We start from the raw sequence: 16,326 nt of genomic DNA, 5'->3' as shown, positions 1-16,326 counted from the left end.
GTCTATAAAGGGTTATTTGGTAATCTTTAGGCAGAAATTTGCTCTTCATCTAGCAATCATCATGTCCCATTTTTTAATCAATGGTTTGTTCAATCTCCTCCTTTTTGCCTGCACATTGTCCCACCACAATGCTGCATGTCTCTTCAACTTGGTGACAACAAACCTGATCCTCTTGTCTTCGTTGATTTCTTCATATTCAAAATATTTATCTAGCTCACTTATCCAATCTAACAATGCCTCTGTGGACAAACTGCCATCATAATTAGAAAGCTCTGGTCTTGGCTTGCTACTAGCCAACAAAACTAACCTCAATAGTTTAATCTTTGGTCCCTCTTCATCTGACCCATCCGTCGTGGCTGCGTTTTCCTCCTCACTGTCATCCCCACCTTCTGGATCTCTACGCCTTCCTGCTTCCACTGCTGCCAAACGTGCAGTTAAAGTCCTAATCTCTTCTCGTAGCCCTTCATCTGCTACTCTTCTGATGGCTCTACCTCGACCCCTTCTTCCTACCTCCATCCTTACTGAGAGAAAGGAACTAACTTGCTCTGATACCAAAAATTGGTGGCAATCCCAAGGAGGGACACGTAGCAACGACCGTTTAATTCTTGTCGATTTTCGAATAAACAATAGTAGGGTTTTGGTGTGAGGTTTTAATGCACTTTACGTTTTCGCCCTGCCCTTTGTACTGGCCTTGGTTTTGCAAACGCGATCATTTCACACCTACCGAGGGAAAGTTGGAGTTCATTCTTCTGTTCGCCGTGGTCTGGGTCGGCTCTGTGGGTGTGTTGTGCCTTTGCTTGTTTCTTGTGGTGGCTTGTTAGCGTTGTGCCTTCGCTTGTTCCGTGTGGTGGTTTGTTAAAGCTGTGCCTTCGCTTGGTCCTTGTGGTGGTTTATTTTGCTGGTTCTCGGAGGTTTCAGGTCGACTTTCAACTTGCAAGTTGTTTCATCTCTGTTACCCGGCTCATGCTTTGTCTCTACTTTGCTCGTGATGATTTTTTTCTTGGTGTTGGTTCTGGTGATGATCTGGTTCTGTGTAATCACAGGTTCTTCCCTTGCTACTACGGTGGATGGCTCAAAGAACTCTACTTCAGGTAATTTCTTGTTCCAATTTCATTTCCGCATTTCATTTTTATTTATCTAACCCTCTGTCTCCTTGGTGAGCATGTAAATTTCTCCTATGGTGTTCCTATTGGGAGAAACCCTTTGGTGAGGGACTCGGTTCTCGTCCTTTGGTGTGGAGTCAGGGTTTTCCAGGTAAATTCCTGCTCCTTTCTTCGTTTGTCTGCTCGTTGTCATTTTTTTTTGTTGGCCCTACTGTTTTCTTGACTGCCACCTTGTTTTGTGGTGATGTGCAGGTCGTTCCTAGGGAACGCTGCTCCACGGCCTCGTCCTTGGGAGTCTTCGCCAGTTTGGGGAAAACCTGGGTAGGATCTCTCCGTGGCTGTATCTTGTCTTTACTTGCGCTGTCTTTGGTTGGGTATTTCCTTTGGGGTTTCGCTTTCTCCGTGTGTTTGTATGGTTTCACGGGTTTTTGTACCCTCGCTATTTGACTATTCTAGGCCTGCAAATCGTTGTTTTCGGTGCTCGTGGGTTTCAGAACCCTCTACTATTTTTGGGTTATATAAATGTATAATGAACTGTTAAATTTGGAAATGTAACGAATGCACAGGTGTGCTTGAAATTTGAATGTAAATGTACCTGGTTTTTTTGTTGAGAAAAGTTGTATTGTCTTTGTTGGCTTTGCCTTGTCTGGTTCATGGTTTGAGATGCCTTCAGTCACAAGGTTTTGTCGATGTCATTTGACCTCTTAATGAATTATTTCACTATTTTGCTTTTAACACAATGTCTGAAACATTAATGCACGGGAAAAGAAAAATTGTCTTGCTTCCTTAGTGACAGATTCTAGATTCATTTGCTTTCATAGATATTTCAAGAAAATTTGTAATTTCAAACTCTATGTCCTTTCTTCTCTCTGGATGGCAGCCCCTTGCATGAGGCTCTAGTTTTTCTTTTTCAATGCCTTACTAGCAGTTTCTTATAGTTGAGGAACTGTTCCTCTGTTACCTTTCAGTTATCTTAACTATTTCTTTAAACATACTCTTAACTAATCCTATTTTACTTGCTTGCTTAATTTTTAAATAACAATGGCTATGTCAGCGTTAATTTAAGTAAAACAAAAATAAAACAGAATTCGAAATGTTTTTCTTTCTTTCCAGAATAAATAAAAAACCATTTCGCAGTTGTTTCCTTTTCAGTCGGATGCTCCTGCATCAGAGACTTGACCGATTTCTCATACAAGAAAATATGGTGGAAAAGATGGGGGATGTAAGATCCCACATTATTGAAAACTACATATCAAATCACCACCCAATCACACTCATTTGGTGCAATGCTGACATCATAGTTGGATTGTCGTTTAAGTTTAATCGGGTTTGGCTTGAAGGCAAAGGATTTGAATCTCTTATCCGAACACAATGGCTAGAAGGAAGGAATATAGAGGATGGCCTTACTCTTAGAGGAAGGTTTATAAACAGGCTCCGAAACCTTAAAGCAATGGTAAAAAGATGGGAGCGGAAGAAGAAGGAAAGCTTGAGACAAGAGCTGATAGAAATAGAGGATGCCTTAATGCCACTACACAGTCAAATGGCCACCCACTTCCTGTCTGCCGAAGTAAGGGAATGGATACATGCCCTCGAGTTGAAAAAGAAGAATATTCTCCAAGTAAGGGAGATGACATGGCGCTTGAAGAGCAGAGCTACTTGGATCTGTGAAGGGGACAAAAATACTAAGTTTTTTCATCGTTTTTCCAATCATAGAAGCAAACTAAACACAATTTGGCAGATAACAGATGTTGAAGGGAATTGTTTTAAGAAACAATCGGAAATTACAGCTCTGGGGGAATCATATTTTCAACAAGCATATAAAAGAATGGATCTGGAGGATGCAGATTTACTAGTATGGGAAGTAAATGAATATCCTACAATGTTTAATGAGGAGGAATGTTGACTTGAGGGGGCTTGACCCAGGTTTAACGTTAGTTAGCCAAACAAATCCATACACTACTGGCCCTTTCGACATCAGCCTGCGGAGCGCGAACCGAAGTCTCACCCGAAGCAGTATGGGGGATACTGGAACCAAGTTTCCGCACCATGAGATGGTCGTGATGTCGGTTTATTCCTTCTATTCCTGTTTTCGCGCAGGTTGTTAAGTTCTAGGGCTCTGTCTTCCTAACCCCTTATTCCTTCCTTCGATACCTCCACGAAAGGGTACAACTGGCCTTCGCATAGCCCTAACCTTCGATTCAGATACTTTCGCGCTGCTAAGGCAGCGTATTGCACAGATTGTCAAGTTATCTTAAGAATCCTACTTATCTTATCAGGTAAACACAGTTAGCACCGCGTAAACAGACGTTCTTACTTGCGTTCACTTAACCAACGTAATTACATACATTCGTGCATCATATAAGCATTATAAATTAAATTCATACATAACATGTCAAGATGCATTAACAGGAACAAAGACATAGAAATTGCAGAATACTTCTCTTTATTGATATCTTCCAAGTGATTACAGACTCTATCCACCCTGTGCACATAGTTGCAGGAGTCCACGCACTCCACTGCAGAATTCTATCCTAGGCCTCTACGCACTCAGCTGCAGAGCCTCTACCTACGCTACTACCCGAAACTTAGACTTCTTTCTTCAGAGTTATGACTATATTCTTCATTACATTACTCTAAAAGTACTTAGAGCTGAGCTCTTTTTATACAATCCGATGGTCCGCGGACCATGGCTAGATTTTTTACAGCCAACTTTACTTTACAAAACTAAGGGCAGACAACCCTTTATGACTGATGACACCTTCATGCTCCGTGACCACAAAATGCAGAGACTTTACTATTTTATTACAAAATTCGACCCAAAACATGGGCTTTTAGCCCCAAAACTATCCTTTGGGGGATCATGTTCCCAACAGGCCCCCAACACAAACATCGTGACTCACCCTTGAGTCACTCGGCAAGCGCGGAGATCTTTGCGTGAAGCCCTTCCAAATCGACCCGTATGACTGGAACCTCGGCAGTGCATTGAGCTGCCGCCTGCTTTGCGTCTTCGACCATCTGCTCGGTCACTGCTCCTGCACTATCGGCCTAAAGATTTTGCTGCGTCGCTTGCAAAGTCGCAAGCTTGCCTTCAATAGAACCTATCACTATGTAAGCCTCATCCAGCCAGGGCTTCAGTCTTGCCTTCAGCACTGCTTCCTTGTGCAGCGCTGCATCCACCTGTTCCTTCAGCTGCTTGGCCTCTTGTAGCTTTGCTAGTCTTTGTGTCAGCGCGACGGTTCGCGTTGTGCCCTTAACCTCATCATAGTGCTATTGTAGCTCGTGCGCTTTCGTCTCTAGTCGCTGGACATTGGGGTCCTCCTACAAGCTTGTCAGGACCTCAAACGACTGCTCAAACATTTGCGTGCAGTCTGCTACTGCACTGTCCACCGCCGCTACTGCTTCTGTGACAGCGGTCGCCCGTTGTTCCTTCACTTCTAGCAGAGTTGAAGGTTGGGCCTTCAATTGCAACTCTGTGATCTGCAGGTTGAACTCCAACTGAACCTGCGCCATCTCAGTACGAGTCTCGTGCACCCTTGTGGCCAGCTTGTGGATGTGCATCTTGACTGGCTCCTCTTCAAGAATGGCCAATTCTGGGACCATCTGGCATGCCTCCTCGACGACCTGCATAATGCGCTTGCTCTGATTAGTTGCCTCGGCCTCAACAACGATGGCAACATCTCTTTGTAGTGCCATCTGCTCGTTGTTGATCCGTTGTTCACTGATCACCTAGAAGGCGCGATGCTCACGGGCCCTCATCTTTGCAATCACTCCATCCTGTAAGAGGTGGAGTGCTTCATGCGGGAGCGCTGCCAGATTCAACCCTACGGCCTTTAGGGTGCTGACAGTGGGCCTGTCAGCCTCATTCTCTGTGGTCAGTGCTCCATCAGGCAACCTCATTCTCTATGGTCAGTGCTCCATCAGGTGGTCTCCTTGGTTGGGGTCAGCTTTGGTCTTGGCGTCCTTGGCGATTTAGGGACTTCTACTAATACTTCGGCCACTTCTGAAGCAACTACTTCTACCTCCATCTCCATTTCTGGCACTGACTCCTCTGCTACTTCTTCGGGATTTATAGTTTATGTGGGTGTCGACATGATTTTATGCAATAACTCTTGTGTCTCCTTTGGCAATGTGTCAAATACTTTACTGGCTATCAGAAGTTCGTAGTGCTCATGATTCATGTGCACCTGAGAGCTCAACTACTCAATTCTCAAAATGCCAAGTGTTTTTCACTGAACAACCACTTGTAATTTATAGGGCATTTTGAATTCAAATCCGACCGTTCACCCCAAATTTGGTTCATTAATTCCAGATTAGCAATAGATTCTCAAGGATCTTAGCCATAAATTTTGTCTTAAATGCCGGTCACCCGCTCCATTTGGCCGCATTTCTACCGTCAAATCATGAACAGTGACTTTAACGGTCACTTTCCGGCCGACCTGCGTGATTTCTTCCTGGGTAGCGCAACTCCCTTCGTGTTGCCGTGAACCCTGTGACACTTCCTTGCTTCGCACAATCCTCCAATCACGCAGCTCCCCAACCCGGGTAGTGTAGTTTATAGTCCCGCGCCTCCTTTCAGCTGCCTGGAGCACTAATATTGTGCTACCTTCATCTAGTCACATGGTTGGACCACTGGTGTATGGCTTCAATTGACTGCCATTCACCTTTCCTGGGAAGGGATCTCCATTCAATTTGACCAGTTGTACCGCTCCTCCATCAGTAATCTCTTTAATGACATAGGGCCCTAACCAGTGCATTCTGAACTTCCCTGGAAATTTATCAAACTTACTATCATATAACAAAACCAGGTCATTTACCTTAAAGGTGCGCAGCTTAATGTGCCAATCATGCCATGCTTTTTTGTGTTGCTTTTGGACCTGTTGGTGAAATCCTGCTAGAAATCTTTCTTCCTTAAGTTCATCTAGTTGTGTGAGCCTTTCCTCCAGGGCTTTGCGATCTGTCATACCCGTGAGTGTCGCTATGCGCAGACTAGGCACAATATATTCCATGGGCATTATTGCTTCAACACCATAGACCAGCCTAAAGGGAGTTTGTCCAGTCAACTTCTTGCATGTCGTCCGATAAGCCCATAGTACTGCAGGTATGTGTAGGTCCTAATCACTTCACTAAGCGTTACAAACCTTGGTCAGCGCGTTCTCTAGCACTTTATTGAATGCTTCCATAGTCTTGTTAGCCTACGGGTGATAAGGCGTGCTCTTCTGGTGATATACCTGAAATTCCTCGGTTTGCGTGCTGATCGTCTCATTCAGAAAGCGCGTACCGTGATCACTCATCAAGATCCTTGGACAATGAAACCCTGTCAGTACATACTCAAAGAGGAACTTTGCAGCAGTCGCACCTGTGAAATCTTTCACAGGTTGTGCCTCCGCCCAACGAGTCAAATACTCTGTTGCGGTGATAATGTACCTTGCTCCCGTCTTTCCTTGGGGCTGAATGGGTCCCACAAAGTCTATTGCCCATTTTTCAAAGGGTTGTAAAGTCATCTGTGGATTTAGAGGCATCTCATCCCTCTGCGAAGGCATGTCAGTCCTTTGACATACATCGCATGCCTTGTAGTACGCTTTTGAATCCTGATGGAGGGTTGGCCACCACAACCTTGCACATAGAATCTTCTGCACGATCGCTCTCCCTGCATAATGTCCTCCCGCGACGCCCCCATGGGCGTCTGTGAGGATGATGCTTCTTTCGAACTCTGGTACATAACGCCACAATATCTCATCGGACTCCATTTTGTACAGATGCCCAGCAATGACAGAAAAATCTGCCACAGGCACCACTAATTCCTTCTTTTGTTGGACGATGTATCCCTCTGGGGCAGTCCTTGTCGTTAGGAAGTGTATTATATCCTCAAAATGACAATTCGCGACGTGCACTGCAAATAGTTGTGCGTTAGGCAATCCTTCCTCCAAATTAGTGAGCTCTTCCCCTATTTCGATGCACGACAGATGGTCTGGTCCCACATTTAGTCATCCAGACTTCACAATAACTTCAAAATCATACTCCTGGAGCAATAATAGCCACCTGCAGATTTGCCCCCCCAACACAGGCTTATTGACCAAGTACTTCAGCCGGAGTGGTCTGTATACATGTTGAAGTGGCCTCCCAGCATATAGTGTTTAAACTTCTGGAGCGCATATACCATAGCTAACCCTTCGTGCTCAGTGGTGGAATAGTTCTTTTCCGCCTTGGATAACCTTCTATTTGCGAACGCTATAGGATGGTCCAAGTCTTCTCCACCAACCTGTGTCAGTACTGCTCCCAGCGCTATACATGATGCGTCGACGTGTACATGAAACTCCTTCTTCCAATCCGAGAAGACTAAAATCAGCGCAATGACCATATTTTCTTTTAATACATCCATACTTTTCTTACAGTCCTCATTCTAGCAGAACGTGACATCCTTCTTTAACAACTTTTCCATATGCGTGGTGATCTGCGCATAACCTTTGATAAACTTTCTATAATATCCTGTATGTCCTAGGGTAGCGCGCAACTGCTTCACACTCCTTAGTGCTTCCAAATTTAGTATCACCGCAATCTTTGCGGGATCTACCCTCAATCCCTGCCTGCAAACTACATGACCCAACAAGGTCCCAAAAGGAACACAAAATAGACACTTCTTCGGATTGAGCGCGATCTGGTATCTTCGACAAGTATCTAGCATCTGGCGCAAGCTTTATACATGGCGTTTCACCAGTCCAAACACAACCAATCATCAAAGTATACTTCCAGGAACTTATGAATAAACTCCTTAAACGCAGCAACGACTACGCGCGAGAAAATCGCAGGCGCATTCTTCAATCCAAACGGCATTATAGTGTACTGAAAACACCCCCACTCGGTCGCGAAGGTCGTCTTGCTCCTATCCTCTGACGCGATTTTGATTTGATGGTACCCAGAGAACCCATCAGTGAAGGAATATGTTTCTTGGCCACCTACATTGTCCAACACTTCATCAATGAACGGAGTCAGGAAAGGATCATGTACGCAAGCGTCATTCAGCTTTCTGAGATCCACACATATCCTTATTTCATCCTTCTGCTTCTTCTCCTGTACCACCATTGGGCTTACCCAGTCAGATTCTTCCACAGGCTCAATGATGTCTGCCGCAAGCATCTTGTCTAGCTCTAAGCGGACCTTCTCCTTATACTTCGGATTGAGATGGTAAGGTCTTTGCTTAACCGGCTTCGCGTCAGGCTTCAACGTGATCTTCATAATACCTATGTCTCTGATTATCCCTTTTAGATCCATAAATTTGGTAGGGAATAAATCCTGGTATTCGCGAAGCAATTCAGCGACCTTATCCACCATCGCGTCGTCCCAGTAATCTCCAATCTTCGCGAATTTGGGCTCTGCCTCCGTACCAATGTTTACTTGTTTTGTTTTCAGCAGCGCAGTTATGTTAGGATTCTCAATCTACGGTCCTTCAACCTCGCGGTGACCTTCTGTTTTAGGGATGTTAATCTTTCATGGATCCTCATCTTCTTCTCCATCGATTACATTATAGCATTCTAGCGCGTGACTCTACTGAGTAGCCCACTCAAGCTGAATCAGGTCTAAAGGATCTTGCGGTATCCTAAAGATTGTTGCTTTCACCTCTTGCAGTGCTTCGTCAATACAGTGAAACCCGTCTTCAAAATTGAATGTCATTATGAATCCTTTGCGCTGAATATCCCATTCACATGTACCATGGTGGAATTCTGTTTCTACGTACGAGTTCATCGGGACGACACCCAGGGTGTGATAGAACAAGTGCACCCATTCAAGTTGGGGCTTCTATCCATAAGCTTGAGCCCATTTGGCTAAGTGCGCGCGCGGGTCATCCTGCCCATCATACTTGTCTGTCATTCGCACCTTCGGCTTCCCAAAGTGAGTTCTCATTATCTTCCTATATTCACGCCAATCATCAAAGCTTCCCTTGTGCGTACCCCACCACCTTGCGGGCGTAGTGCGCAGTGCCCAATCCAATGCTTGGAAGCGCTGCTTTTCTGGTACCTCCCTCTCAAATGCATCCAAAAAGATATCTACATCATTCAGGCCATCATAAGTAGGCATATTTCTTACCTCCGACGACACGCAGCGCAGCGACCGGGTCATCATATTACAGCTTAGTGTAGTTACTTCATGTAACTAACTCTGCCAACGCCCTAATTCTTAATCAGATTCAGAGGTGCATGAACTCTTGCAATCCCATGTAATTCGTCCATCCGTTGTTGGATTCACCCAATCTTGGTCTTGCGTTGTTATCTTATAGAGACTGTCCAAATCGTCATCGCTCTCATAATCGCGGACTGGTTCAGTATAACGCGATCCTTCAGCAAGATCTAGGGGTACTATCACATGGAGTTATTTCTTCTCAAATATCATCTTTCGCTTCTTTAGATTGATTACCCTGTTCATATTAGTAGCTCAATCAATTCCAAGGAGTGTAGGATAGGGGTTGTTGTCATCCACAGTTTCTATTACCTCAAAGTCAGCCAGCGCGCTCGCACCTTTAATATCTACAGTCACCCCCTGCAGTTGCCCCATGGGGATGATCTTTTGTTGATTCGCCATCCTTAGCTGAATCGAATACCATTGCAGCGTAGGTCTCCCCATCTGTTCCCAATTATGCTTTGGTAGGACATTCGTGTCTAATCCCAGGCCCAAAGTACCCTGATCCATTTCATATTCTCCTATCTGTGCGGTCAGCCTCATCTCTCGTCCCATTCTTGTTTTATGCTTACCTATCTTTCGTACTACACGCGACTCACTCGGGGTGTTTCTGGCGCATCTGTTTATAAGCTCATGTAGCCCCTTCACAGCCTTGCTATCACGTAGTAACTTCATACAGGTCTCCAAGAAGGTTGTAAGCATAGTAGGGTCCATCTCCTAATCAGGCTTATCCTTGCTCCCTGAGGTGGAGGCCTCAGCAAAGCTCTTCTTTGCCTCCATGAATGTTTCACGTGCGCGCTCCAAATCAAACTTAGCCTCCTTCAATGGGGCTTTGCGAACCCATGTGTTGTCTTCGGGATGTTTCCCCTTGTCATCTCTTGTTGTGATTCCACTTCGGAGCACTATATTCACGTTCGATTCATCTTCACGCAGCGTAGACCTCATCATCTGTAGGTTTTGAGTTAGCTGAGGGGGTAGTGCCCCCTTGTCACGTATTTTTGCTATTAGCGTAGGACAGTTTTCCATTTCATGATCAAACAGAGTGCAATATTTGCACGACGGACGGGTTGGGTTAGTGCAATCGCGGGTATAGTGTCCTATTCCTTCGCAATTGTAGCAAATCAGTTGCCCCTGACCTTTTCCAGGTCCTCCCCCACCTCGGCCTCGTCCGCGCCCCTGAAAGCCTATTCACACCATCCCCGCGCTCTGGTCAGGGGGTCGCGTTTATGCTTGAACCCTATAGGCGGGAGTTTTACCCATCATCAATTCGTAACTTTTGCAATTACGCTCATCATTCCCTATCGACCTACAAAAGTTGCAGAATAGTTGTTGCGGCATTTGTACAAACTTCTGCAACAAATGACAGTTATCTGTGCCATATTTTCCTGCTACCTGACATATAACGCACCACAATGCAGGCCCCGCGCTCGGTCCTGCCTGAGCTTCCGGCATCAAAGGCATTGGTCCTCCTCCTGCAATATAGTTTGCAAATACCGAACAATGGTCTTTGTCATGCCCCTGACTCTTGCATTTCAGACACCATACCTCTTTGCGCACCTCTAGTTGGACTGTTATGTCCTGCTTCAAACTTTTCATCTCAAGGCAAAGGTTTTTCAACTGCCCCTGGATCTGCTGAACCCCTAGATTTGGATCCTACATCAGTGTCTCACACAGTCTCATTGCAATCTCCAAGGCCTCTGCCTAAGTCGTTATCTTCTGTTGCGACATTGCAACCCTTAGGTGTAGCAAGAGCGAAGCCATAAACCATTCACGATGTTGTATGTCTGTTAAGTTCATGTTAGCTTCGCGGATTTTACATTTCAACCTCTGATCTAATTCCCAAGTTGTCTCGCTTGGTTGCATTGCGATTTCCTTGAACCCTACAATCGACTGTGCTTCAGACTTAGGCCTACTGAATTCTTTATTCAGTGTTGTTTGGATGTCTGCCACTCCAACATTTGGGTTATCATTAGAGTACTTGATGTATTAGGTTAGCGCGTGATCCTGCAGCGCACTAATCATTGTTGCCTTCTTCATGTTATCATCTGTAACGTCTTGAGCTTCCCATACAGATTTCACCACGAACCAAAACTGGTCTGAGTCCTCATTTCCCAAGCCTTTGAACAAAGGCAGCTTCATTGAATTTTCCATACTGAACTGCGGTGGAGGCGGAGGTGGTACAGGTGAAGTCGTAGGTGATGGTGGTGAAGTTGGAGGTGGTGTGGGTGGAGGTGGTAGTCGCGGGAATCCTTGTCTTATTAACTGAATAGCACTTCGTGGAGAAACCTGCGTTATTCCCTCTTCGTCACCTCGCGGAGGTGAAATCAATGGACTATATTTAGGACCCTTTTTTCCTTCGTTCCTGTAAGTTTTTCCGCTTCACGTAGCTCCAAACATCAAGGTAGCTGCATAACCCGTTTTTCGCACAATAACATTTTAATCCAAGTATTCAAAGATTTCACGTACTTACCTCGCGGTCCTTTGAAAAAGCGTCGCTCCGCCTCGTTGTAGCTGACTGAGGTATCGACCGTGAATTCAGTTACAAATCCTCTTATGACGCGATCGAGCCAATGATTAACAGCGTGAGCGATCTTATCCTCAGATGCTTCCAACCTCCACACTAGCTTCGGGGTCCACACAATAGGACCGTCAAGTTTCCACCTTCCTTGGCTATCTGCTAGCTTCGCGATCCACTCGTATAGCTCAACTGGAAAGGAACAGAAAAAGATCTCGTGGATCTCTGTATATAGGTACCTGTCCAGCCACTGTTCCTTTGTCAGTCGCGGACTTTTGTTCTCCTGCGCCGCGAATTCATGGATCTTCCTATCCAACCAGTCTCTAATTTCTTTCTTAGTTGGATTCTAGTGATACGACATCACACATCTCTTATGCAAATTCCAGTGTCAGCAACGGAACCATTTATTGGCTTGAGGGGGCCTGACCCAGGTTCAGCGTTAGTTAGCCAAACAAATCTCTACACTACTGGCCCTTTTAGCATCAGTGCGCAGAGTGCGGACCGAAGTCTCACCCGAAGCAGTATGGGGGGATGCTGGAACCAAGTTTCCGCACCCTGAGATGGTCGTGATGTTGGTTTATTCCTTCTATTCCTGCTTTCATGCAGGTCGTTAAGTTCTATGGCTTTGTCTTCCTAACCCCTTATTCCTTCCTTTGATACCTTCGCAAAAGGGTACAACTGGCCTTCGCGCAACCCTAACCTTCGATTCAGATACTTTCACGCTACTAAGGCAGCATATTGCACAAATTGTCAAGTTATCTTAAGGATCCTACTTACCTTACCAGGTAAACATAGTTAGCATCATGTAAACAGACGTTCTTACTTGTGTTCACTTAACCAATGTAATTACATACATTCGCGCATCATATAAGCATTATAAATGAAATTCATACATAACATGTCAAGATGTGTTAATAGGAACAAAGACACAGAAATTGCAGAATACTTCTCTTTATTGATATTTTCCAAGTGATTACAGACTCTATCCACCCTGTGCACATAGTTGCAGGGGTCCGCGCACTTAGCTGCGGACTTCTATCCTAGGCCTCTGTGCACTCAGCGGCAGAGCCTCTACCTATGTTATGACCCGAAACTTAGACTTCTTTCTTCAGAGCTATGACTATCTTCTTTATTACATTACTCTAAAACTACTTAGAGCTTAGCTCATTTTATACAATCCCATGATCTGTGGACCATGGGTAGATCTTTTACAGCCGACTTTACTTTACAAAACTAAGGGCGGGAAATCCTTTATGACTTATAACACCTTCGCGTTCGATGACCACAAAATGCGGAGACTTTACTATTTTATTACAAAATTCGACCCAAAAATGTCTTTTGGGAGATCCCATTCCCAACAAGGACAACCTGGAGTTGTTTAGGGCGATTAAAGTGGAGGAATTGATCCGGGCCATTAAATCAATGAAGGGGGACAAAATCCCGGGCCCAGATGGATGGACTGTGGAATTCTTTGTCCACTTTATTGACATCTTTTAGGAGGACCTTCTAAATAGAAGAGTTGAGGATTAAGGGAACCATACATCCTCATCTAAATTCTACCTATATCATCCTTATTCCAAAGAAGACAGAGGCAACCACCTTTGCTGATTATTGCACAATTTCCCTATGCAATATTACATACAAGATTATATCCAAGATAATAACCATCATGATCAAGGCTTCTTTATCAAAATTCATTTTTCTAGAGCAGTATGGCTTTCTAAACAATAGAATAATTCATGATGCAGTGGCAGTTGCTCAAGAATGCATGCACACTATCAAGACAATAAAGATGAATGCAGTAGTTATGAAGGCAGACCTCAAAAAGGCATATGATTGTTTAGATTGGGGTTATCTGAGATTGGTCCTTCATAAAATAGGCATAAGAACAAACATGGCAGAGTGGATTATGGGATGTGTTACGACGTCTCGATATGCTGTAGTAATAAATGGGTACCCATCAAGTTTCTTTTTTGCAGGCAGGGGACTTAGATAGGGGTGCGCTCTACCCCCTACTCTTCATACTGATGATGGATGGCCTACGTCTGATCATCAAAAAAGCAGTGGATACAGGCCAGTTTTAAGTGCTAAAAATTAGTAGTCATATTTCTATTTCCCACAGTTTCTTTGTAGACGATATCTTGTTGATGGGTATGGTAAATAGATTCAAATGGCACGCACTATCTTTAATTTTTAAGAAGTTTGGAAGAGCAATTGGTCTTGTTCAAAATGAACACAAATCTATCATACTATATGGATCCCGCAACCTCGATGATATCATCTATATCCAAAGGAATTGTGGGGTCAGAGTAGAGAACTTGGATACTGGAATGAAATATCTGGGATACCACCTAAGGCCTGGGAACTACAAAAATGTTGATTGGATGTGGCAAGTGGATAGATTCCACTTGAGAATTAAGGGTTGGGAGCACTGATGTTTATCAATGTCAGGTCGTATCACCCTCACACAGTCAGTTCTCACCTGTTTCGCGTTTCGCAACTGATAATAAAATCACTTAATCGCATAATGGCAAACTATATTTGGTCAGGGGAAAGGAAAATATGTAAATATCATTTGGTCAAATTGAATAGGATCACTAGACCAAAGAAGTTGGGAGGATGGGGTATCCTAAATCTTAAAATTTTTGGCTGGGCGCTGCTTCTAAAATCACTATGGCAGGGAATCAACAGTAATGGCATATGGGGTAAATTGATTCGCTTCAAGTACATGAAAAATAAGGACTTTACCTGTTGGATGAGACAAATATCAATTGGGAAAAAAGGTGGATCTAAGATATGGAACAACTTCAATATGGTAAAAAATATCCTACTTCAGAACATCTCATGGTTGTTTGGCTCAAGAAATAGAATTATTTTGGGCAAAGACAATATTCTTGGAGCAGGTGAGGACCCACTTGGTACAAAAGAATTAATAAATCACCTGAATAGGAAGGGTATATTTGTTTTGAATCAGATGATCAGTGAATGGAGTGGCAATATATCAATCTGGTTGGACCCCATCCATCTAAACCTCACAGGACAGTACGAATTGGATTGGACCCAGCGCGTGAAATCTTTAAAAGATGCAGGCTTATGTTATGACTGCAATGGGGATCGTATTTCCTGGGTGGGAAAAAAGAAGAAATCCGGAGAGATTGAAGTTGCGGAGCTACAGATTACGGACTGGCGCTGGTTCTATAAGTTTTGGAAAACAAATATTCCCATTAAGATTATCATTTTCCTATGGTTAACACGGCAGAATAAGAATCTTACATGGAAAAATTTGCAAAAGATGGAACAACACAAACCTGTGATATGCTACTTGTGTAGGAAAGAATGAGAGGATAATTGTCATTTATTCTTACACTGTCCTAGCTCTATTAGCATTTGGAAGTACTTCACTACCAAGAAGAAGATACCATACATTCATTTTAATTCTATTGATGAATGTTTAAAATGGTGGAGTACACAATGCACAAGTTGGCGATCGCTCACACTGGCTGTCTTCTGGGAGATCAGGAAAGGCTGAAATCAACTGATCTTTGGAACTAGTAGATGGAGAGAAGACTTGATTTGTGAGCAGATAGAACAGTGGATCAAATCGGATCAGAGAACTGGCACCAAGAAAAAAGAGAAGGAAGATAAGAGGATGGTACAAGATATCAACTACCCGGCTAGGTTTTTTGATGGGGCATCACAAGGAGGGAGATGTGGATGTGGAATTTGGCTAAAGATGATGGAAGATCAAGAATACTAGATATATTGGAATGCGGGGGAAGGGACAAGTGTGAAAGCCAAAGCCACTGCTTATGGGGACTACTATGGATTACCAAATTTTTGGATATCCCACAAATACAAATCTATGGCAATTCCAGATGTATGGTTGAGCACATTTTGGGGAAGAATAATATCCAACAAAACTCCCTACAAGGCTGGCTGAACCATATTCAAAGCATATGGTGCACTCTTCAGCAATCTTCCATACAACACATCAGCAGAGCTTACAACAAGAATGCAGATGAAATGTCAAAAAAGGGACTAATGGCCACAAAAGAAGGTATGCATATCCAGATAAAAATGGGGACAACAATGACAGAAGCAGGTAGCATTGACATGCCAGGATAGAGCTTTATAGTCCTTGTTGGCGGAGAAACACATTAGCACAGATAAGTACCTTGAAACAAATTTTTGTATTACTTTTTTGTAAATGTTTTGTATATGGTCTTGTCAATGTTCTAAAACTCTGACTCCGACTTAGCCGAGGATCAACTCCGACTCGATATCGACTAGGCAGACTCGATTTGAATGACTTGGTCGTTGTAAAAAGTACATTAAATATTTTTTTATTTATAAAAAAACATAGTTTTAAATATTTTAAACATAATTTTAAAGATTTTCATTCGTGTTTCCAAACACACGGCATTATAATATAGATGGAAGACAACATATGATCAAAGTAGGCTCATGAACCAATCCATTATATCAAAATGGCACCCAGTGCGCTGTCCAATGGCAATACATAGTCAACTATCATAC

At 43.7% G+C, this 16,326-nt stretch overlaps 1 protein-coding gene across 1 annotated transcript; it reads left to right on the top strand.

Annotated features, from left to right (window-relative positions):
- Nucleotides 1-2,316: 2,316 nt before the first annotated feature.
- Nucleotides 2,317-3,006, top strand: LOC149155566 (uncharacterized). The gene has a single exon (XM_089444456.1). The coding sequence runs from the start codon at nt 2,317-2,319 to the stop codon at nt 3,004-3,006; it is 690 nt and encodes a 229-aa protein (XP_089300582.1).
- The last annotated feature ends 13,320 nt before the right edge of the window (nt 3,007-16,326 follow it).

Source organism: Pinus tabuliformis, chromosome 9 (assembly GCF_031772625.1).
Source record: "Pinus tabuliformis cultivar Carrire ecotype Pingquan chromosome 9, CPIR1, whole genome shotgun sequence".
Classification (NCBI taxonomy): Eukaryota; Viridiplantae; Streptophyta; class Pinopsida; order Pinales; family Pinaceae; genus Pinus; species Pinus tabuliformis.
The sequence above is the reverse complement of the archived record's forward strand: the minus strand, read 5'-3'. Positions and strand labels throughout refer to the sequence as shown.

Bases quoted from the DNA above. Each gene is read 5' to 3' on its own strand.
- LOC149155566 (XM_089444456.1), top strand. From the start codon at position 2,317: ATGGGGGATGTAAGATCCCACATTATTGAAAACTACATATCAAATCAC.